The sequence below is a fragment of the Clavelina lepadiformis genome, chromosome 5 (genome assembly GCF_947623445.1).
Source record: "Clavelina lepadiformis chromosome 5, kaClaLepa1.1, whole genome shotgun sequence".
Classification (NCBI taxonomy): Eukaryota; Metazoa; Chordata; class Ascidiacea; order Aplousobranchia; family Clavelinidae; genus Clavelina; species Clavelina lepadiformis.
Window position 1 is genome coordinate 13,855,710 of NC_135244.1, and position 24,692 is coordinate 13,880,401.

At 35.2% G+C, this 24,692-nt stretch overlaps 3 protein-coding genes across 4 annotated transcripts; 2 read left to right on the forward strand and 1 right to left on the reverse strand.

The window, feature by feature from the left end:
- LOC143460755 (uncharacterized) lies at positions 1-10,747 on the forward strand. Of its 2 annotated transcripts, XM_076958370.1 has the most exons (17): positions 2-224; positions 882-992; positions 1,193-1,340; positions 2,163-2,272; positions 2,431-2,600; positions 2,753-2,906; positions 3,010-3,180; positions 6,349-6,510; positions 7,430-7,627; positions 7,771-7,861; positions 7,965-8,005; positions 8,093-8,210; positions 8,341-8,598; positions 8,668-8,784; positions 9,169-9,323; positions 9,534-9,824; positions 10,047-10,747. In XM_076958370.1, exons 1-17 carry the CDS (start codon positions 105-107, stop codon positions 10,188-10,190), a joined length of 2,559 nt encoding a protein of 852 aa, XP_076814485.1. In that variant the 5' UTR covers positions 2-104; the 3' UTR covers positions 10,191-10,747. The 2 variants fall into 2 exon arrangements, with proteins under 2 accessions (XP_076814487.1, XP_076814485.1); XM_076958372.1 differs by lacking the exons at positions 9,534-9,824; positions 10,047-10,747 and having other exon boundaries at positions 1-224; positions 9,063-9,185.
- Positions 10,748-10,852: 105 nt separating this feature from the next.
- LOC143460756 (E3 ubiquitin-protein ligase Zswim2-like) lies at positions 10,853-14,944 on the reverse strand. Its single transcript, XM_076958373.1, has 10 exons — positions 14,795-14,944; positions 14,415-14,532; positions 14,174-14,281; positions 13,978-14,077; positions 13,567-13,810; positions 13,225-13,469; positions 12,837-13,067; positions 12,421-12,627; positions 11,956-12,304; positions 10,853-11,421 (listed from the first exon to the last, which is right to left on the reverse strand). The coding sequence occupies exons 1-10, from the start codon at positions 14,942-14,944 to the stop codon at positions 10,975-10,977; spliced, it is 2,199 nt and encodes a 732-aa protein (XP_076814488.1). The 3' UTR covers positions 10,853-10,974.
- Positions 14,945-21,019: 6,075 nt separating this feature from the next.
- LOC143460758 (uncharacterized) lies at positions 21,020-21,724 on the forward strand. The gene is made up of 2 exons (XM_076958376.1): positions 21,020-21,143; positions 21,268-21,724. The coding sequence occupies exons 1-2, from the start codon at positions 21,075-21,077 to the stop codon at positions 21,655-21,657; spliced, it is 459 nt and encodes a 152-aa protein (XP_076814491.1). The 5' UTR covers positions 21,020-21,074; the 3' UTR covers positions 21,658-21,724.
- Positions 21,725-24,692: the final 2,968 nt, after the last annotated feature.

The following is a 24,692-nucleotide window of genomic DNA, read 5'->3' on the forward strand; positions in this document are numbered from 1 at the left end:
TAACCCCAAAATGTGTTATACTTTATTTCAGGTTAATAGTAAGTCTAATGACATTTTCAAAATTATTTTAGTCAATTTCACTTTCAGTTGTTAATTTATATGCAATGGCTGTTGTGGGAAGTAACATGCAGTCACCTTGGGTTATACAAGGTACTGAAAAGTCAAAATATGAAAACATATTTGAAAGTCTTGGTCCTGTTTCTGGCAAGCTAGCTGGTGATAAGGTAAGTACTGTGATGATGAGTGTGGCCCTGTGGGTTTTTTAGGGTGAAATTAGGAGTAAAAATATTATGTAGTTCCTGTTTTACATCGTTTACTTGCTTATAACTATTTTACAAAGCCTAATAATTTGAGATACGGATACGAATTTTGCTAGATACTGATATTTGTTTGCAATACAGTAGAATCCGCTTAGTATGACCATGAATAATTATGACAACCCAATTTATATGACCATTTTGGCATGATCCCTACTTTAGTTGATCATATAAAATTCTATAGTTAGTATGACCAGTCTTTGGATATTACAATCACTTTTTACATCTCTTTTAAAATTTTCTATCAATTTTTTGTGTCCGTTATGCAAAATGACATTGAATATTGTACCATGTGTATTATCAACTTACCTACTGATATTGACTTTAATGTTACTGACGCTGTTTAATATTAATGAAATAAATGATAAACTCAACGTTTTTTATCATTTTGTACCTAACTGTATCAATCTTGATATGGTTGATGGGCACTGTAGCAGCTTCTGTTATTATGACCAAAATGATCTGGTCCCAAGGTGGTCATAAGCGTAATTTATTGTATTATAATTTGTTGAACTGCTGCCATTTATACCATCTGTGTTGACAATACTGTATCTATATTTTAAGGTTAAGCCGGTGCTTCTCAATTCTAAACTTCCAGTAGATGTATTGGGACGGGTGTGGGAGCTTTCTGACATCGACAATGATGGATTCCTGGATAAAGAAGAATTTTGCGTTGTAAGTTCTTTCACTTATTTGATAAACATACAAAATATGTTCTGTTTTTAATGGCACGTATGCTGACTTGATGGGTTTGATCTATGCAAGGTAACAATGTTGAATTACTAAATAAATAATAACAATGTTAAATTTCGGTAATGTTCTATTATGACATTATATTGGCTGCTATTGACATCCTTTCTGCATTTTTCATGTAGGCTATGTACTTAGTATATCGAGCAATAGAAAAGGATCCTGTTCCATCAAATCTACCTGCAGATTTAATTCCACCGACAAAAAGACCTCAACAGACTGTATCAGGCAAATCTTCATCTGCCAATCGTCCAACTGACCACATTCCTCCTGGTAATGCAGTTTTCTGTTGCATACAAATGTGATCCTGATGCATGTTTATTTGAATTTTTTCAACCTGTTATTGATGAAAAGACCATTCTAAAGCAAGACTGTCAAACATGAGTCTTGTGGGCCTAAACTAACCTGGTGGTGAACTCCATAAGCCAGGGCTACTCAACCATTCTTAGCAAAGGTCCAGTTACAAAAGTTCAAAATTTGCTTAGGTCCGTTATAACTCTCATGAAATAACTTACAGTCATACAAATGTATTAAAATACGGTATATAATATAATAATTCTCTGGATGGGTATTAATTTACCACTTGTATACTCGCTGATTAATTGAATAAGCAGGAATAACAAAGCTAATGATGAACGATTTCATTTGCGTAAATACTGAGACAGATAAAGTCCGGATTCAACACTGAAAAGGTCCGCATTCGGACCGCGGTCCGCCATTTGAGTAGCCCTGCCATAAGCCCATAACAAAAACTATATTTTTTTCGTGCTTCACACTTAGTGCTTGCACACTCATATTTTAGACTTGAAGAGGCACATATTTGTCAGACCAAAATTTGCTTGTATTTGGGCATGTGTTGCTGTGCTTCAATAGAGATTAGTGCAAGCTTATTGCCATAATGTGTAAACTTTTTCCTGGGATACAAATTTGCAACAGTAATTAGAATATGAAGTTTCCTTGTTCAACATGCTGAAGGTCAAAGGGCTCTTTATATGCTCCTAAACCGTATTTTGTTTGACATTCCTCTTTTAGATTAGTAACTTATTCATGCTATTCTGTAATCTGTTTTGGTTTAAGTATCATTTAACCATTTAGGAGCTGTGTCTGTTTTACCCCCACTTCCATCTTCTCCGGCTGCATTGAAACGACACGGCAGTATTTCAAGCTCTCTCTCTTCTGTCTCGCCAAAGCACACATCCTTGACTGTAATTACTTTTTGTAGCTAAACAAAATATTTCATAGATTTCATTTCATTTTTAGGTAATAAATATTAAATGCACTTTTTCCAGTTAAACATACTTTTACATGTAGAAATTGTTTGGTAAAAAACTTGTTTAATTTACTATATTTCATGTTTTTCTAGAACAATCAAGCATCTGTTTCATCGAACTGGGTAGTTAGTCAAGCTGATAAAATACGTTTTACTGGAATTTTCCAACAAAACAAGGATCCAGATAATTTTATAAACGGGGTGTCTGCAAGAAACGTTTTTGTTCAAAGTGGCCTTTCTCAAACAGTTTTAGCTCACGTGTGGTAAGAAAAGTACATCTTACATCATAGATCTTTGGCAACAGTAGCAGTTAAGTAGACAAGTTGTAGTAGGGTAAAGGTCGCTGTTTTTGTTTGTGTTCAATTTTTCTGCAGATACATGTTAATAGTCTGGTGATAAAGTACTTGATATGCAGGAATATGTGTGATCAACAGCAAATTGGTCGTCTTACTCAAGATCAATTTGTACTTGCCATGCACTTGATATCACAAAAAGTGAAAGGCATTGAATTACCGACTCATTTGACTCCAGAAATGATCACAAGATCTAATCATGACTCGGGATTTGGGGTGACTCGTTATAAAGATTGCGTGCTTGTTGGCTTAATTTGGTTACATTAGCAATTTTTTGTTGAAGTAAACTTATAAATATAATTTACAATTAACAATCCAGGATACTGGAAGTATGTCAGATGCCAGCAGTGGAATTGGTGATACTTCAGCTATGCGAGAACTGGATGCACTCAATCAAGAAATAGAAGAATTACGAAGAGAGAAGGAAGCACTGACCACAGAAATTCAACAGAAAGAACTGGCAATTAAAACAGCAAGTCATGAAGTGCAGGTCAGTAATTATTTATGATTTGATGATGGCAAATTTGTTGACATAAATGTAAGAATGTTTGAAAAATATTTTTAGTACGGAAACGTTTTTTATAATCGTTACACTTCAGCTAATTAGTAACTTACATCATTTATTAAAATTTACTGCAATATTTGCACCATGTTGGGAATGCCACGGGGTTGAACATTTTAACAGTAAAAGCTTTTAATCTATCTCCCTTGCTGATTAAAATTTCTTTTACTCCCAGTGTTAATCTGGAGCAACATGCTTCCACGAAAATCAATGCAACAGTCATTCATAGGTTGAATGCTGATCTAATGGTTTTATAGGTTTAACGCTTAAAGTTGCTCAAAATATTTGCAGTAGAAAGATAGTAAGTAGAAACATGTGTAAGCATATTTTTAAATGTCAGTTTTGGATTTATAACACATTGAGTTTAATTGAACTACAAATGGCATAAATTGCCTATTTGCAAAATTTGGGATTGTGAGAGTTTTGCATAAGACTTTGTGTAGGAGGGGATTATTATTGAAATAGTTTTTCAACGCTACAAAGCCTAACGTTTTCAATGCATTTAAATGCAAGAATCTTCATAGAATATTATGTATTATAACACAACTCTACAAGCACTTGGTTAGAAGAAGTGGTTGCTGGTTAAGGATAGTTAAGGATATTGACTATAGGTATGTTGAGCAGGCTTTGCAAAATATCCTTTACAGTGTATTTTTTGTAATAAATTTTGTTACAATCGCAAGTTCTACATGATTTACTTGACAGCTACAAATTGTGACAACATAGTGGTCTTAGACAAGGCTAAAAGTGTGGCATAATGACCTGAATGCAGATTGACAGCAAACATGTTTTGCATTTCTAGTTGAGTAGTTGTTATTCCCTATAATGAAAACATTTTCTAAATTTCTAATCTTTAAATATTGTTTTTGTTTCCATTCTAACCCAAGTGAAGCTAGTGCCAAGTAAAGGCAATTCTAAATCTAACCTGGGTATTTTTATTAGATAGTATTGATCAGGTCACATTGCCTTACCTTTGAGTACACTGTTATACATTACTGCTACAGCATGCACAAGACATAACTGTGCATTTATCTCTTATTATAAACATTTTTTATGTTTAATTTGATACTGTGCGTTCTAAGCTTTCAACCTTTACCTCAATCCTACAAGAATTATATACTCTTCTATGTACTGTAATTTCATTGTGGCTTGTCAGTACTGTTGTCTGTTTTGCCTGGATTTTCATTATGTTGATTGACCTACATATGCCCTGAGCTTTCAAGTTATTGTTAGACTGCACTCCTTTATTTAGATTTACTTTGACTCATACATGGGTTGTGCTCTTCAGCCTGTAGTAAAGACACAGACAGAATATGTACAAATACATTGAACTAGATTTTTTCGCAATTTAGCTAAAAGCAGATAGCTAACAGCATTTAGTCGTAAGGCCTATAATCAAGGTATTTATTAGTTTTTAATTTGTTCAGATCAATATTTGGTCATTTTAAGTATTTTGAGAAAACAGATAAGGCTTTAACCAGATGTATATTGCAGCATAACATACTCAAACAAATTACAGTACATCAGTGTGATGTCGCATTGTTTGCTCATATTTTTGCAAATTGCATCACATGAGGTTAGAATGGGCACCTGAAACGTTAGTGATCATAAGCAGTGAACCCTCTTTATTTTTCTGAGTACATTCCCCTGGACATCTTGGCTGAGTAAAAATGGATGTCCCTCAAAACAGTTGGATGCCCAGCTCTGACAAACTAAACCTAATCTACCAACAGACACAATCAGACAATGCATTGATTTTTAGGCTGAAGGTTTTATTTATGTTCTATTTTGTCTATTTCCAATTGTATGGTCATACCGTAATTACCAGCTAGTCATTTCCTGTATATACCTCTATTTATACAATTCACTTCATGCTGTGTGCATAGCATGGTTTGGCATAGATCAAACCTTAAACAATGGCATTATCCATACAACAATTGCATGAGCAAATACATTGTCCAGTGAATACCCATCATTAAAAAACAATGGTACCCGGTGGACAACCATTCAGGTCAGTTTTGGATGCCCAATAAACATTTGATTGTCATGGCACCCCTTAAAATCCAACCCTGTCAAAAGTTTGACAAAGCTGCTGTTAGCTGGCATCATTTTGGTGTTCGTTAACACTACAGCATATTCAAATTATTATTAACATATCATATCTTTCTGACTTTGATGTTGTGTAGTCCACCAACTATTATGACATAGTCTAAATCACCAAATACATTTTCTGCAAAAACGTTACAGCAATGTGCAGTAGATATAGCTCTTACCATTATAATCTGCATAATATTTGACGTACAATTAGCATGTTGCACAATTGTCGTGATTTTAATTTCAACTTACAGTTTACAAGGAAGCTGATAACTATGTCAGTCTCTCATAGGTATATTGGTTATTACAAAAAGGTTATTTGTTAAGTTGTTTCAATTGCATTGAATTGTAGCAGGCTACACCATACACCAAGTTCACATTGTCCTCATCTGCTAGTTAACAGGTTGAGCTATATTCAAACTGAAAAGATTTTTACATAATGTACATAGCTGGTATGTAACTAGGTCAATCTAATTTTGTCCTTGTCTTTGTACCTTGTTCATTATTTATGCATGACCAAATGGTTTTGTTGGTATTTCAATCTCTCATGTTCGGCGAAAGTTGTTTTGCTCCTGTGAACCTAGATTGTTCTTTTTTAGACTTTAGAAGTATGAAAGTTTATAGTAAGATTCAGATGTATGGTTATTACAAAATTTGAGTGCTGAAGGTTGCTCTCCTGGTTGATATTGGCTTCTCCACACTTCGTCTTGATTTACTGAGCCCATTCAGCATGCAATGGGTGGTGTCTGTGGAAAGGGGCCAGTGTGTTACTGTTTGATTTAACAAATAATGTTGAACTGAATTTAGCTATAATTAGCTTAGCTATGTTACAGGTTTTACTGTATGTAAACTATTTCAGTTTATTTTTTTGTGACAAGTGTGCTGTAAAATTTATTGCTTGTGATGAATAACTTTATCGGGCTATTTCTATGCATTCAGCTTAGACAGTTGAAAAAGCAAATTTAAAGTCACTCAAATCTAAAACAATGTTACATCGTGCAGGAACTCCAAGACACTTTAGACCGAGACAACAGTTCTTTGGCTCAACTTGAATGTGACAAAGCAGAAGCTCACACCAGATTGGAAGAACTCGAACAGCAGAGGAATAACCTTGATACAATGCTTGCTGATGTCAGATTGAAAGTTCAAGAAGAAAATGAAAACGTATTTTTCATTTTTTGTTTAAAAATTTGTTTAACACTAAGACACCAGCAAGCACTGCTTGATTTTGGTAATGTTGTGTAATTATCTTCTTAACTTTCTAAATAATCATGCCGTATGTTTACTACAATTTAACTCGTTTTTATATAGCAATGAACAATTAGTTGAAAGATTGATGCTAAATTCTATCAGATACTTTTCTATAATTAGCTGATATTAAGTGGTTGATTTTGTGAAAGAGGCACACGCGACAGGCTACTCTATGCATAGTACTCATACAATTTTCTTTTCATTATGTAACACGATAGCAAGTGTTTTTTTGAAAAACTCCATCTAAGTAATTGTCAATTTATAAATCTGAATTTTGCTTTAGTGTAATTACTAATGACATACTGCGCCAGTATAACTGATATTTTGAAACTTTTAATGCAAGTATTATTTATAAATTATAATTTATTATTTTACTAGAGTTTAACAAACGTTGCATACTGAGATCAAAAGGACCCATTTTAAGATACAAAGTTATAAATGAACACTGATGCTGATACATCACGTTTCGTAAAGTGTAATTTTACACTTTATGTCTGTGACATTTAAACCAGTTGCTTAGATTTGATATATGCTGGAAATTTCCGAAATTAACACCACTAATTACTACTGACATTCTTGAGTCTATAACATACTGATACATAACTGCAATTATCTACTCTGAAATATATACCGGTGGAATTTTTCCAGAATACTAGTTGCTTTGCATTCTATTTAATTTTTAAAAAATACATGTAAATATTGTTTCTTTTTATTGCAGATGATAATATGTTGTCTTTATGGTTCACATTCGGTGCTATTCTTGTAATTTAAGCTATTTATTTAACTTTTCACATCTAGGAATAGACCAAATATTTTTACTTATGTTGTATAGATCAAAAGTCTAAAAGCTCAAATAGCAGCACAGGAGGCATCGGTAAGTCAACAGGAACAAGACCTTAGAAGAGTACGCAGTGAACTCACTGAATTGAAACAAGAAGAAACTCAGCTCGAGCAAAGGCTTGAAGCTGGAAAACAGCAACAAAAGAATGTGGATCGATCTGTTAAGGAAGTTAAAGGGGAAATCGAAAAGGTTTTTTATTTACATGTGTGTCAACGGATTAATACTGGAATCTCTTATCAATATCTTTTTTTCCAATGACAGTTCCTAGTCAAGATTCTGTTGCTTTTTTTTATACTGACTTACGTATGGTTGTTGCTTTGTTGAAACTGAAGGTTCAAGAACAGCTTCACAAATTACAAGAACAACAAAAATCTGTTAACTCAAACATAGAGCAGTACGACAAAGCAGTTGCAGCTCTTAAAAGTAATTTACAATAATGTGTGAAAACAGTAGAACATAGCTATGTATTACGCAAACTACATGTTCTTGATAATAAAACTAAATGTTTTTTTTCATTCTATGTCAGGTGAATCAGATGGGGATTTCAAGTTCAATCTTGATGAAGCGGTAATAACTGCATAAAATTGGAGTTGTAATGTAAATAGTAATATTTTTAACAGATTGATCTGTACCTTCTTTTTCAATGCCGTGTAGACACTGAATAGCATAACAGTTAGTGAGAGCGTCTTCAGCATGGGAGGAATGCAGGAAAATGTTGAAGAGATTAAGAGTGATCTAAAGGAAGATCCTTTTAAGGATGATCCATTTAAAAGTACATTTAGTACATACAAGTACATCTGTCCCTTTCCTGTAACAATGCTTTAATTTTCATATTTATATAAGATAATGCTTTTGAAAGAAATTCCTAACCAAGCTTTTGTAAAATTCTTTGCGCTTCATAGATGCTGATCCTTTTGGTGGTAGTGATCCTTTTGGAGAAGCTGACCCATTTGCATCTACCGCATCTACGTCCGTGAATACTACCGATCCTTTTGCTGGGTCGGATCCGTTTAACACAATTGCACCTTCTCAGCCAGCTACATCTCAGAATGACCCATTCAAAACATCTGACTCTGCATTTGGTTTTTCGTCTGAACCATTTGGAAATAGCGATGCAGAGATTTCAGCTGATCCATTTGCTGGACAAGACCCATTTGCCTGTAATAACTAAATAACTTCTATGTCTACTTCAATAACAGTTTATTTATGTGATACTTGTAATTGTGCAGCAAGCCAAGGCTTTGAAACGGGTAAATCTTCATCAGCTTTTGCAACTGACCCTTTTGCCTCAACTGATGCCTTCTCAAAGTTGACTTCTGATAAGCCCTCATCTGATGCTTTTGCAGGTATTCGTTTTAATATTATCACCAAACATCAAAGTAACCTTTGATCAGATCAATTAGAAATGATTTTCCTCATTATTCTACTGCCTTTAACTTAGGTCTGTTCTGTAAATAAATCCTGAACATTTTCACTTGTTTTGTAACGTTTTGCAAAATGAAGATTTTATTTGAAAGAAGTCAGCAGTACTTGCAATTGTAAGAATAACAAAATGATCGATATTGTGGATAATGTTTGAATTTATGTTCCATTCGGCACATCCATTTAATAATTTTAATCACAGGTTACTAAATTGCAGCAGGAGAAAGTTGTGCAGTCTGTTTCAGCTGCTGTTTAATTAATACACAGACAGAAAAACTTTTCCAAATAAGGCCATTTAATCACTGTAGATATGACGAAGCCAACAAACGAGACAACAACAAATGAAACAAAACCAACACAATCATTGTTTGACAGTGGAGCTTTTGCCAATGCATTTCAGGATACTGACAACAAAGATAGTAGTCTGTTCAAAGACTTTGACGCTTTTTCAACTACAAAAGAGGTAGATAATACCTTGATATCTATGTTTTTCCCCCATTAGGAGTTTTTAAAGATTATTATTAGTATCAGCGATACAATTGTGTCTTTAGTGTAATAGAATTATTTCTGTACTAATGGTATCGTTTATTAGTTTTGTCAATATTTAATAAAAGTGTCTTGAGAACAAAATAAATGGAGTGATATTTGCCCAATCAACTTCTTAATGATGCAGACAACTTCCTCCACGGACCCATGGGGATCTGCATTTGGAGGTGGAGAAGCGAACTCATCTGCTGGAAATGATCCATTTGGAGGAGACGCTTTTGGTTCTGATACGTTTGGGTCTGATCCTTTTTCCTCTCAAGCCACACCATCAGCAGTGAATACAGAAGGTGACAGCAAGGATAAACAAGCTCCTCCAAGACCTCATAAACCTTCCAGCATGTCATTTCCATCTTTAAAATCTAGTAAAACCAAAACTGACACGAAACCTAAAGACGGCCTTAAGAAAACAAAGCATAAGGTTCGAAAACATTGACTACTCTTTGTTGGTGGGTGTGTAAATTTCAAATAAATAAAAATTGCAAAAATTTTGAGTAATTTTGCGAGTGAATCGGGAGACCAGGGACTTAAATTGACAAAGTTTCTCATAAATGCTCGATATTATTTTTTGTTTGAGTCAACTGTAGTCAGCAGGCTAAAAATATAATGTCCAACCCTGGTTAACTTGATGCTGTTTCTGTAGCAAAACGCAGCTACTGAAGAAGATCAATTAAAATGGGCGCAAGAGGAAAGTAAAAGGGAGCAGGAGAGAAGATTCCAACTTCAGAAGCAAGAGGAAGCAGATCTTGCACTGGCGATCGCGCTCAGCAAGCAGGATGGGAAGTAATTCATATATTCCAAACATCTTTGAAAACTTCACTCGTATGTGTTGTGCCCATATTCCTTGCCCTGATTTGTTGTCTGGGAGACAAAGAGCAGATGATATCTAAACTATTTGGGATGAGATCCATTAGAGTTGTATGTCGCCTCAACTTCAGAAGTAGTTGATCTTCTTGAATGATGAGGTGCATGTGTTATGCTTATTACTGTAATTATTTTATCGCTGTAAATTGTTAAATGCGTTAAACATCAAACACACTAGCACAAAATTATCAACACTATTATGTCATCTGTGCGTATCCTGCCTGTATTGTGATATCGTGTTTTTTTTCTATGAAATATTTATGTTGTAATTTACATAATACTGGAAGTCCGTCATGGCATTTTCCACCACTCACTTAGCAATTCGCTGCAAATTAACAATACTATCATGGCAGTTTCGCATCTAAAGCTACTCCGCCAGATTTGCAATTTCACGTTGTCAGAGAAGCTTAAATATTAATCTGTCTTCTCATAATGCCCGCACTTATCTTTTTGCAATAATATAATCGAAGCTTGGGTATACTCTGTTGTTTGTTGTATCTTAAACATGGAAAAAATTTAATTAGCGACCTCATTAATTCGGTGGGAATTGACGATTGGATTTATCACGGTTGGTTTCCCTTTGAACACAAACATGTATCACAAGAAAGCTTTTTACGTAAAAACAGCAACACAAAATTATCTCAATTTAGAAGCACAATGCTAACACCTTAGGAGAATGGTTTGGTCATTAACTTTATATATTCATTCTACTTCCGGCTATTGAGCCCTAAGTAGCATGACGCCAAGTTCATGTCAGAAAGTTCATCGCTAACGTCATGGCCGGTCTTCGCTAAATGAGCATTATTGCGTATAGTTTGTGAGAGTGATTGATGATGACGCTTTCTGATTAGCCTGGGTCCTACAGAAATATTTTTGGCGCCCGTTGCTCGGTTTGCTGTGTCACATGAGGGAATCTCTCTCATCGTAGGCGGATATCCCAAAACGATTTCATGAAATTTGACCTTTTCACCGACTGCAACATCATACCCTCCCACTCCATTAGTAGATCCTTTTGCATCCGAGTGTTGCGGATGATAACCGTGGATAGAGTCACAAAACGGCTGGAAATCGCTAGTAGCTGGCGAAGACGTGGGTACCGTTGGAATACGTGGAAGCAAACGTGGGCTGGCTGCATCTCCGATGTCTTCAGGTACCTGGAAAGTTTTTTGATAATGAGTTCGGCATTTTATATTTCAATGCCTTGCTCATTCACTTCATTAAACTACATGTCTCCAAAATAGGGTGGTGTTCTTAACCAGGGCTTCTCAAAGTACGGGTCCACCAAGCAGGGTCTTGAAACAAATTCAACTTTTATAAATTGGATTGTTAATTTTTTATTCGCTTTACTGTTTTCATTACGCGGTTCTTTTATTGTTGTACAGTTAACTTCGTGGATCGTGTGCATTTGCATGATTCCGCCATAGACAAAAATACCGCTCAAGATTTGAGGTGGGACGTTTATTCTTTTGATATCATTTACAGGCTACCTATCAACGGGCCGCATAGAAATTTCTTTTTTTAAATGGGGCCGCAGAAAAAAAAAGTTTGAAAAACCCTGTTCTAAACGATTAATTCCCCATCTAAATTTCATGGACGAATACAAGTGGATATAAAATCTGCTGTATGATAAAGTTAACAGGCTAACTGTAAGTAAATAAGCGCAAAGTTTACATTACGTAAGCGCAGACCTGATGTATGTTGTGAAGTTGAGTTCCATTTAGTGTAAAGTTGATGTTTCGTCGTTTGAAAAGACAACTCTTAGCGCCTGATCGTTTTTGTGTTCCTGACTGCATCGCTTTTTGTCCTTCGTTTACATTTGGTGAACGATAAGAATGACTTGGAGCAGAACCACTCTGCCTTGAACTGACGTGCGAATTTTCATCCGAAATTCTTAACAGTTCATTCGATGCAGATTTTTTCAGTCTTATGGCATTCGCTTGCACTAGCAAGTCACCAAACGTGAAGTCCGTAATTCGGGAATTTCCCTGCGTCGCAGGTTCCAAATTTCTCTCACGTTGTGGAAACCCTCGGTTGTTCCTATGCAATTTGTACTATGGTTATTATCATTTCAACATTGACGTCAATATTGTGAGTATTACTATATTTAAGAGCGAAAACATTGCATATTATAGGCTCATGAAAATCTATATCACCTTGTAGTCTTTTTCGGCAGGGAATTCCTATTAGTTGGTATGCTAGGTTTTGGTGTTTGATGGATAATACCGACACCGGGAATGGTTAAAGCGGTTTCATTTCTGCTGGAATTACTTGGCGAATTTCTTTCATCGTGATCTTGGGTCTGTTCGTGATTACGTTGGGAATTCGGGTCAAAAACGAGTTGTCGATCTATTGGACAACGCCTGACGAACAAAGGTGTAAAAATATTTATTGGAAAATTTCGGATTAAGCATTCATGTGATTTTAACACATCTACGAAGTTGTTTCTCTATAATAGCATTTGGAGAGAAACTGGCGCTGAAATTAGTCTGTTGAATGCCGAACTAAAACCAATTTTGTTCTCATGTAACAACTAAAGATCGATTGCAAAAAAATAAAGAAAACTAATTACCTGTGATTATCTTTAAGCCAATCATCTACACAACTTCGATGAAAAATGTGTCCACATTCAGGTAAACGCCTCACGAATTGTCCCACCATGTAAGACCGTAGACATAAACGGCACTGGCGACCGGGAAATAGTAGTTTGCTGCCTTCTCTAACTTTTATCGTTGGAAGTTTGTTTATTAAATGCTCTGGTAAGCCGGCCAAATCAACCGGTACGTCCATTGCGTTAGTCCGTCTACCAACGAAAAGTTTTGTTCTGAATATCATTCATCTAGGTTTCTTAGGAGTTTATATAAGAGTAATAAGTATAACAATATACCAAGCTAAGCATTCGCCAAACACTTAAAACATCAAATTTACCATGTGGTTTTTTACACGGTATATTAATCTACCTGTCTAGTTGTAATAACATGTCATAATCATTTTCTGTTATATCTCTGCTCTGAAGTTCAGTAGCAATAGGCCCAATGAGCATCTCAATATCTGCAGAACTTTGATTGTCTCGGGAAGGAGCTGGTCGCCATCTTTGTGATTTTTTTATTCGGAACACAAAAGCATGGTGCCTGTGGTGATTAAGATGGTAACAGGTGTTGCAAAGATGAAAGTTAACACATGTCGTGCATTGGTAACAATTGCCCTGAAAATAAATTCAACAAAATTTGAAAAAGGTCTGTGTAAAAGAATAGTAACTAAGCATAGTAGTTAAAGTAAGTCCTGTACATACATGCAATTACCTGTATAGGCATCATACGACATCCCTGGCAAGTTGTTCCCAAGTGATATGCTAATCTGTTTACCGATTGAAAACCTTTTCGACTCTCATGCACTGTGTTGCAAAATTCTTGCATGAGGATTTTTTTGTCCCCAAATTCTTCTCGGCAAAATGGACACAAGATAACATCGCTGCCACTTGTCTGTTTTTGATGGTCAGCCCAGATTTTCATGCATTTAATGTGAATGCTATTTCCACAACCATACCTATGAAAAATATATGATAGCTCTATAGCCTATAGCATTGAACAGTGAGTTGTAGTCATTGTTTGCCATTCTCAGTCCTTTTTGTTATTAAGTTCTAACATGTGTTTTTTGACACACAGGTAAATTCTTTGTGAAATCTTTCATTGCACCAATATGTAAATATTTACCTGCAAAAAGTGACTGGTTGCCTATTTTCAAGTAATGGTTCTTGACAAATCGGACATACATCATCATCAGTTAGATCTCTTTGTTTTAAAACTTCCTTTCCTAGATCACGTTATAAAACCAACAGAGCATAGCATTAGCAATTTCTTTTTACTCCCAAACAAACCTGGCCACTGTTAACTTTTAACACATTCTTACCATAATCATTATTTATCGTTTCATTAGTTAAATTTTGTTTCTTCTGTGATCTTGGACCTCTCAAGATTTCATTAATTTCTCTTTCAACCAAACCAAGTTGGAAAGACACTTCAAATTAATATGGTATTGTTTGTTATAACGCAAGACTTTTGATGCATGCGCAGTTCTTCACTTCACAGAACTTTATATTTTGCAAAACTCCTGCCGAGCAGGTCAAAAGTAAATACAAACATTCACATACATTCATTCTGTCTGTTCAACTTAAACTTTTTTAGCAGCAGCCAACATATATGTTTGCATGGACTCCTCTCCTTTTTAAACTCTGAGCAATTACATAAGTGTGGGTCTCCAAGTGATGCCTGTATGATTAAAAATGTTTTCATGAAATGATAGAACTAAATCCTCTGTTTGTGTTTTAAATTTGTAGAAATGTGCATGGTGTATAGTGCATACAATATACACAAAATTATCAAAATAAATAGGTAGAAATAAGATTTCTCAAATCTCAACTTTTAAAGAATAAATGAAGTTTTACAATATAGATTAAGTTTTTAGCATAAGCTATTAGTGGAAGTTATCAAAGATATTTTAAATTAGTAGTGCAAGTTGATAGTTTGATACCTTCACTTTTTTAGCAGCTCCATCTTCTTTAAGCAAAAATGATGTCGGACCAATTTCTCGTAATATGTATATTGTGGAAGAAAGAGCTTGATCTTGGCGCCAGCTCACAGCATCTGAAGGTGCTCTTTGCCATGAGACACTTCTTGACATGTTTTATATAAAATTAATGCTGCTCTGCTCTGTATAGCTTGCTGATAGGTACTCCTACTCTTTATAACATCATAACATTTTCCAACATTCTGAGAACTGCTTTCTGAAACAAAGTGAACATTTTGTTGGTGGCTAAATTACGATTTTGAGTTAACTTAGGCGATAGACTCAGTTTTAGTATGATAACTTTTAGGTAAGATTTACGGGCCTAGTATACAGATGCACAACCAGATGACATCACAAACTGAGTAGCTGGGGGTCTAGTATACAAAGGCATTTTGTGGTTGTGCACTTGTATACTAGACCCAAAGTTACAATAACCTAAAGCAAGGGAAAATGGTAAACAACTTTTGTACGTTAAATAAACACTGTCTATTTGAAATTCAGCAATTTATCATCAGGCTATTGGCTGATAAGTGACAAACAACAACTAAGCTGTCAGCTAAAAGAAGTGTAAATGCAAAAAGATCATAAACCCAATATATGCCCAGTCTGTGATGTTTGCATGAGCACAGGGAAAATGTTCTGCATGTATTTTTGCCTTTTTCGTACATATCCACTTGCTTGACATATTATTAAGGCCGATTTGAAGTTATTTGTAGCCTGGATTGAAAAGTTTGTTGTTTTCGGGTGAAAAATCGCTCACGCAACAAGATAAAATAATCTACATTATACACGCAATTAATTTTTACCCCGCACACTTAGCAAACTTTTCAATCTGGCTTGTAGCCTATAGGCTGCTGGTATAGTTAGAGATGGTAGATTTGCAATCTTTCCAAAGGCCAGATTGTTGACTATTAGGCTTGTGTAAGTTTCACCAAAAACAATAAATTTGAAATTTAAAACATCATGAATCGTAGTATTGCCCTGCTGCCTACTGGATGGCAGGTCACTGTCGAATGACCTCAGAATGAAAACCGCAGACAAAAACTCTAAAGCCAAAAACTACCAACGTAAAAGTGTTACAACTTCAACGTACCAAATAACCGTTTAGATTATAATATGTGGAACTAGCAAAGTATTGAAATATGGCGCTATGAGTTTAACAGTTCTAACTAGCGTTGGCCTATTTTACCTGAAAAAATTGAAACAGAAAGTTTTCCAGCAAAAAAATAGGCCTATATTCGCCGTTTTGGATGGCCTAAAAGCTGTTCAGTGAATTAACACATGATAATGAATTAACAACTTCAACAACAAGCAAGGATACTTACTTACGGTAATATAATCATTTCTGATTTTAAAAACTCACAATTCTGCAGTAGTCCAACTGGCAGATATTCCTGTACTACTTTTGAAAAGACAGCTTAGGATGCTTAGCAACAATATACACCAAATATCAACCACTAGGTGACAGTATTTTTATAACGTGTTTCAGGCCTACGAATGCAAAACCGCGTCAGATGGTCATCAAAGTTAAAAAATCAACGTCAGGATAACTCTACATTTACGGTAAACAAACAAACATGGAAAATTACGCTCATGCTACCAAAAAAAAAAAAAGTTGGGACTGCTGAGTAAGACTACCTTTGTTTTCGGTCCAATAGCTGAAAATTACAAAATTACATTACCTTCTAGAAAAAGCAAATTCTAATTAAACGGACTTATAAGCATTGCTGAGTGCCGAGGTAACCTAGTCGTAGTAATTTGCAGAAACAGAGAAAACGCCCAAATAGCTGGACAGGGAAGAATTACTCTCGGAAAATCCATCGACTTTAACGTGGTTCATGATGTCAAGGAAGCGCGTAATAATTAAATCTTTCGGGTTCTTCGCTGTGGAAGAAAGTTGTTAGGACCCAGCACGGTCGAATGTGCCAGTCTATGTTGAGTGCTTGCGTAATTGCTTAAGTTTTGGCTTTGTTTGCATTCTTTTTCAATAATGTTCCATACTTTTAATTATTCTTAATCTTTTTTGTTTTGTTCGCTTTCGTTCTTTGATAAACCTTCCGATAAATGTAAATAATAATGTCAAAGAGTAAATTCTGGTGGTCGGACGATTCAACCCACGGACGATTCAACCCACGGACGATTCAACCCAGGACTATTCAACCCAAGGACGAATCAACTGAATGACGAACAGAGTATTCTTGTGGCAGTGTGGACTTGTAACTAGTGGTATAGGTGTATTATACCGCTGTACTGGCATTGCATAATCTAGTATGACTAGGCTATCCAAGATGTAATGGGTGGTCATTGTATTCTGTCACAGTAGGCTAGTCTGTATGGGCTAATGAAAGCATTTCAATTCTGCTATAAAGCACTATAACAAACGCCTGATAACAAACTGTGTAGACGTTTTTGTAAACAGGTTAAATGGCCTGTGGGTTGAATCGTCCATGGGTTTAAAGGTCCTGGGTTAAATCGTCCGCAGTTGAATTGTCCTGGGTTGAATGGTACGAGGGTTGAATCGTCCGCGGGTTGAATCGTCCGTGGGTTGAACAGTCCGTGGGTTGAAAATTCCGTAGGTTGGAAGGTCCATGGGTTGAATCGTCCGTGGGTTGAATCGTCCGTGGATTGAATCGTCCGTGGGTTGAATCATCCTGGGTTGAATCGTCCGCGGGTTGAATCGACCGGTGTTGAGTCGTCCGTGGGTTGAATCGACCTAAAACCGTAAATTCTAAATGTGGTGTTTTTTTCATGCTATTTGCAAACAAGAGTCAGGCATAATAACATCATTGTATAGCATTAATTCAGATCCTGAAGCAGACGATTGAAGGTGCACTATCTACCACCGGCTGATCTGCTTATAAAACCATAGTTTGCAAACCTTTTTAGATTTTAGTTAGAATTGCTTTCAAGAGAAAAGTCTCAAGATTTTGTCATTTTACGTCCCAAAAATTGCTTATAAACCCCTCGAAATGAATTTTCACATTTAAATGTATAGAATCTATACATATATAGATTGTATACGTTAAGTATTATAAAGCTACTTTTCTCTGTTAGATTGCATTTTACGTGCTGGACTACAGTAGGCCTACAGTGTGTTAGCACTTGCCGTGTTGATTTTTCAAAATATTCACTCCCTTTTCCATTACATATAGCCACATATAAGTATGCCAGTATACTTTATGCCATATGTAAGTGGAATAATATCGCATTTAAAACCACATTTTCCTGCCAGAAAGCAGTTTACGCGATGTATTATACAGTAGTGTGTTTTTGTGTTAACACTTGCCATCTTGATTTGCCATAGTTTTTAAATCTAAAATTTAGATAAAAGAAAAAATTGCTCCCCGTCGGGGAATCTAACCCCGGTCTCCCGCGTGACAGGCGGGGATACTTACCACTACACTAACGAGGAATGCGATATACCGTGCGAAAAGGAAATAATTAATTTGAAATGGAACAGAAGACTTAATTATGCTTCAATAAGACACTTTAAAAGAAGTTTATCTTTGCCTTTATGTGTTCTTTGGTTTGCAAATCGTTCGTGGAATTCATAGGTCGTACAAGATTTCAGGAGAGGTTTGTTTGACTTATACAGACATGTATAGCCTATGTTGACTAATTCCCAAAACAAACTCCAACCATAAACTTCAACGGGGACGCGGAAAATGACGGCAAGGAAAATGGCGGAAAACTGGCAAATGGCGATATTGGTAAATGACGGCAATTGACAAAATTGCGTAACTTATAATATAAAGTTTCAGATATTATAGTTTTCTGTAATTCGATAAAAGTATGGCGATTGTGATAGTGAATTGTAATAAGCAATATAATTGGCATTTTAATAAGCGATTGTGTGTTCTCCAGTTAGATGAAATGTAATATTTAGACAGTTGTATTATCCTTGGTTAATGATGTTATTAAAACATTGAATTCCTAAACCGACCCAGTTATGAGTGTTTTCAAGTAACGTCGCATTTTAGAGTGTATGAAGTTGGATGATGCTTGTGGTCAAATGCCTAGGTGTCGTAGAATATGTTACATATCTTTACGTAGCACGATGAAAATGACATGTTTTTCGCTGATTGGCTCAGATATAGTGATATAAAAACTTAGGCTTGGTTCAAACATGAGGTCTTTTCTCTTTTGCCCTTCTGGCTTATTCATTATTCAATTCAAGTGATAGCTCTATTCGGATTAGAAAGTGGATATAAAATTGTTTCTGATCTGACTACGACTATATTTTGGAAAATATAACAATTTAGACTTTATGAATGTTGTGCTGACTTAAAGAAACATTCAGAGATATCATATGCAAAGGAGTCAAAGATAAAAATAGTCAAGGAATTCTAAAAGAAAGATAAAACCTTTGGCTTTCGGCCAACTTAAAACAATCCACATGGCCATCCCCACAAAAGATTAAACTCTAAAAAAAAATTCCAATGAAAAAATCCTAACACTTTTCAATAAACGTAACTTTTTACGTTAAAGCTTCAGCTTGTTCACTAGTAACGTGTCCCTCCTGTTGTGTTCTAGGGCTCTGTACAGGCTGTAATAGGATAATTCTCATACTATATGCTGTGTCGTGACGTTTTGTAGATCCATGAATTTTTTGCATTATCATTAGTAGCTATAACTCAATATCAGCAGCATTACACTGTAATACTGTATAATGAATAGACTTGTGTAACCTATTTACCCTGTAGTTATTTCTGGAAGTGCATAACTATCACAGTAACGTACACCCACACGACCCTTATCCGGTTTTGTTCTTTTATACTATGTAGGCCTGTGATACGAAAATTATTCCCGTCATTTCACTTTGAATCAATTCAATCTTTCTAATTCCAGATTCCAAATTCTTTATCACAAACACAAAAAGTGTGTGAGCAATCTTTGTTAAATCAACTTTTCACGTACAGTATAACTTATTTAAATTCTTGTTCACAGCAAACAATCGTGAATGCTGCTGCAGCATTTGTATCAAAGGTAAACTACTGCAATTTTATATAAGCTATAACACGATGTAAACCATTTTACGAGTATAAGCATGAATTTTCTTTAATGTGATTTTCTTTAAAAAAACACTTTTTCGTTAAGGTCCACATGCATGTAGAGATTTGTTACGAGGTATCGCGTTTACAAAAGTCGTAAATTTTTACTTTGCACAATCAGAGCCATGCGCTTAAAACCGAAAGACATGGCAAACTGTTGACAGTATAATCGAGGGGTGGGCAAACTGCGGCTCGCCGGCATGTTTTTTGCGGCTCTTCTAGTCGAATCGTAAAATTCCAAAAAAATTGTAAAGGCTACCAAGAGTACCCTTAATGAACGTTGTTTCTGTCTATTTTTTTCTTTATTTAGGCACACTAGACATAGAATCCGACATTGTTTTCAGGTATAGATTCTATACTCTATGGCAAAGGTGGTCAAAGTGCGCCACGCCGACATGTTTTTTATGGGTCTTCTAGGTGAAAAGTAATATCCCAAAATGACTATTAATAATATAATAACCAAATTGACAATCATTACTGATTTTGCGGCTCGCTAGTGTTTATAGTTTTCCGCAAGTGACTCTTTCATTGAACAAGTTTGCCCACCCCTGAGTATAATCCATATTTAAAACCTGATCGAATACTCTCTATGGATGAATTGTTTTCACAGAAGATATACAAATGGATTTTATATTAATCTATATTATACGTGATTAATAATCCAATAGGCCTACATCACGCAATAGTTTTATAGCTAAAAGCTTAATGCTTGTGTTTTTGGAGTTTAACTTACGACTTATGCTGAGGTACATACAAAAAACAAGGTTATTCAATTTTTGAGTGTGTGAATTTGTTAGGGACTTGTGGTTGAATCTCTGATGTATAGATTTGTTTCATGTCAAAGCATTATCAATCAGTTGATTTCCAAACGCAAAGTTTAGAGCATATTGATGCTCGCTTGATTTTGCAACTGATTTGTTTCTTATCTTAAAAGCCGTTTTCTGCGTCTATTTGTTTGAAAAGGTCATTAAAAAGGTTCGCACGAAACAGAAAGCAGTGTTTGATCAGTAAAGCTAACTTTGTTGATAGCAAGTTATCTGTAATCAAAAGTCATTATAATCTTGTTAAAGACTGTTCTTTTTTCTAGTCTTTGAACCAACACACTATATAAGCTGATTGCTTTTACTAAAGGACCACTTTGTTACTTAGCTCTTTAAAGTCTCACTACATCTCATCAGCAAAGCTTTCAAAATATGTCTTGTGCACGCAGCCTTCAAGCTAGATCTGAAAACGAAAATAACTTGGCTCAACTCTTGGCTATGGTAAGCGTTGTTTTTGTGGATATTTAGAAAATTGAAGTCAATTTTATTTCTACGCATTTATAGGAATTAATGCACGGCTTATATCAAAGAGCTGCTGCAGTTGCAAACTTTTTCGGTTTGACAGGCTCTAAACGAAGTAATGCGTTTGGACGAACACAACCAGCAACTTTTCTCCAGAAGTAGGCGGACCAAACCAACACCTTCTTCAATCGGAGTTGGCAAAACATATTGTGCAGGTGGAAAACGAAAAAGAGACGAAGTTGAATCGCTTAATATGGACAACGTAGACAACCTGGATCCTAAGCGCAGACGCGCCAGATTGTTGACAACAACTAACATCCGAATTGCTGGACAGGGAAGAATTACTCTCGGAAAACCCATCGACTTTAACGTGGTTCACGATGTCAAGGAAGCGCGTAGTAATCCTTCGGGTTCGTCACTGTGGAAGAAAGTTGTTAGGACCCAGCACGGTCGAATGTGCCAGTCTATGTTGAGTGCTTGCGTAATTGCTTAAGTTTTGGCTTTGTTTGCATTCTTTTTCAATAATGTTCCATACTTTTAATTATTCTTAATCTTTTTTGTTTTTGTTTTGTTCGCTTTCGTTCTTTTATAAACCTTCCGATAAATGTAAATAATAATGTCAAAGAGTAAATTCTATATGTGGCGTTTTTTCATGCAATTTGCAAACAAGAGTCAGGCATAATAACATCATTGTATAGCATTAATTCAAAACCTAAAGCAGACGATTGAAGGTGCGCAATCTACCACCGGTTGATCTGCTTATAAAACCATAGTTTGCAAACCTTTGCAAAGCAAAATTTACTTATCAGTCGGAAAATCGAACCCCGTCTTCCGCGTGATTAAACGGTATACCTACCATATAACTCACAAACATCGCTGTATAGGTTAAAATATTTTAAATTAAGACAACAATTTAAAAATTGAATTTGGAATCAATTGAAAAATGTATAGAATTTAACCAGAGCTTCGCAGCACTTTCAAACGCTGACTTGCTTTGGGTGCTGGCATGTATAGAAGCCCTTTGCAAATCGCTTTGTGGTAGGCTTACATTGCTGCTACGGATTAAAACTCTTAGAGGCCCTAAGCACTAAAAACATTGGTGCCCTAATACAACTGTCATGGAAAAATAAACAGTAATAAACCAGAAAATAACATTTATTTGATCGCATACTCAAACGTAGATGAGCCTGTCTGCATGTAGCCTAAGCAAAAATATTTATATCTAGTGACTAATAGTTTTTTCTTTTCTTCAATCAAAGTGTAAATCTTGTCTAGTACATGATAAAGCTGATATGAATTTCAACTTATAACCTTGCTATATACGACTTTTATTATTCACTGGAAGTGAGTTTTTCCAAATTTTAAACAAAAAGTTTGTTTACTTCGCGCTAACTATCACAGTGAATTTTAACCTTTGCCGCCCTTACTTCGGGATGGTTTAAAATTTCAAAATAAGTTAATATAAAAATTCATACAAATATATATATTTGTAATTTATTGCATAGTTAAATGCCTGACAATAAACACCCTTATTTTTACTAATACATAATATATTTTTTTAACGTTAAATTTTTTTTATCAGCATCAAAGCACGAAATATAGGAGTATACTCTAAACACAGGTAAATGTTATGCAAAATACTATAATGTGCAGTTTTTCGTTAGATATCACTGTTCTGTTTCAAAAGTCCCATTAGTGGAGAGACAAAAAAACAAGATTTTGATTTTTTAATTAAGCAATTTTTCCCATTAAGTGTCTAGAAAAAAAATGGAGCCCGCTAAAATTCCAACTATGTATATATACATTTTAACGAAACGAAATATTTTAAAATTCTTTCAGCAATTTTGTTAAAAATAAAAAGATTGTTTTGTCTCATCGATCTCAAACTTCTCGTGCTATAGGTTCAAGTGTTTTGGATATGTATTAGTATTACTTATAGTCTGCAACCACAGTTCCATTTTATTCATTTATACTCAATTTAATAAATTTTGCATTAAAACTAGAAGATGGATTTAACGTTAATTCATTTCTAAATTTCAATGGTTTATCTATATCAACTATACGATGTCGTACAGTTGGCTGTACATATAATACGATGTACGTACCGTACGTACGAAATGTGACAGATACGAATACGTGGAAAATACATATAATTCACCCATGGAAAAGGTTAAAGCAGAGTTGTAATCGGGTCTTATAATTTTAACCCCAACCAGGCCCGAAAGTAGAAGCTAGAACCAGAAAATTTATTTGAAGCCCGAAAGTTATATTTACTGAATGAATCAAAATCATCTTTTGATGTCATCCTTTTTTAAATTGCGCTTTGCTCTCTGCGGGACATTTTTAACACCCTACGCGCATGCACACTTCTGTAAAGAAAAATTACGACGCAATAGTGGCAGAATATTAGTATGAATTCGCGCCCGGATTGTTTTCAAATTAAAGCCCGGATCCGACTTACAACTCCGAGTTGAGTAGATTTTGCCTCCTTTTTCTTGGTGCCTTAAGCACGTGTTCATTGTTCCACGAAGAGTAGTAGCCTAACTATGGTCAATTCGTAGCTTAATCCATTTTATTTTTAATGCGTTTATATATGCCTCAATATCAATCATGTTTGCACCGCTTTCAGCATAACTAGAACTGTACACAAAGTTTCGCGTTTGATTTGTTTCCATTTGGAACCCCAGATAAAGTGGTACAGCAAGGCTTTAACTTTCTTCTTAAAGGTCATCGGAAGATTAATTCCCAAATAATCAATAGAATCAGTCGACCATTTTAAATCTTGTTGAGCTAATGGTTTACTTGTCGTATTTCTCAAAGATCTAACGTAAAACGCCTGCGATTTATCAAAATTAACTCTACAGTTAGAGATTATGGCAATTTTTTAAAAACAATGTTTACAGTTGAAAAATCAGTAGGAGAACCTTCTAAAAAAATTATTGTGTTGTCTGCGAAAAGCGACGCTTTAAAAATACTTTGTCTTATTCTTATACCATCAAAAACACTAATAACTGCTATAGTATTTCGATGCACAATACAAATAATGATGGAGATAAAGGGTCTCCTTGTTGAACGCCGTGGCAAATGGCAAAGTTTTCAGATAAATATTGATTGTTTGTAATAACGCATCTAAGATTTGAGTAAAGTGTTTTCACCCATTCAATTAGTTGTGTCTGGAATTAGTAGGCTTTGAGACAGCAATAAATAAAGTTCCAATTCAGGGAATCAAAGGCTTTATATATATACATATCTAACACAATGAATGGTGCCGGGAATCTCCTACTCATCCACGTAATCAATAATATCATAAAGCATACGAATGCTATTGCTAATAAGCCTATCTTTTATAAATCCATTTTGGTCGTAATGAATTAAGTGGTCAATTCGTCTTACAATTCTTTTACTTATTATTTTTGAGATTATTTTATAATCTGATTTCAAAAGCGTGATTGGTCTGTAATTGTTTGTAAACAATCGGTTTTTGTTTGGTTTAGATATAAGAGTCACTACCCCTTCTCGCTGTGAGTT

Bases quoted from the DNA above. Each gene is read 5' to 3' on its own strand.
- LOC143460756 (XM_076958373.1), bottom strand. From the start codon at position 14,944: ATGTCAAGAAGTGTCTCATGGCAAAGAGCACCTTCAGATGCTGTGAGC. The intron at 12,305-12,420 runs GTGATATAGATT...CAAATTGCATAG, and splicing joins CTGCCGAAAAAGACTACAAG to GAACAACCGAGGGTTTCCAC. The intron at 11,422-11,955 runs GTCTGCGCTTAC...AAAACTTTCCAG, and splicing joins AACTTCACAACATACATCAG to GTACCTGAAGACATCGGAGA.
- LOC143460755 (XM_076958370.1), top strand. From the start codon at position 105: ATGGCTGTTGTGGGAAGTAACATGCAGTCACCTTGGGTTATACAAGGT. The intron at 7,628-7,770 runs GTTTTTTATTTA...TTGAAACTGAAG, and splicing joins TTAAAGGGGAAATCGAAAAG to GTTCAAGAACAGCTTCACAA. The intron at 9,324-9,533 runs GTAGATAATACC...TTAATGATGCAG, and splicing joins CTTTTTCAACTACAAAAGAG to ACAACTTCCTCCACGGACCC.
- LOC143460758 (XM_076958376.1), top strand. From the start codon at position 21,075: ATGTCTTGTGCACGCAGCCTTCAAGCTAGATCTGAAAACGAAAATAAC. The intron at 21,144-21,267 runs GTAAGCGTTGTT...TCGGTTTGACAG, and splicing joins TGGCTCAACTCTTGGCTATG to GCTCTAAACGAAGTAATGCG.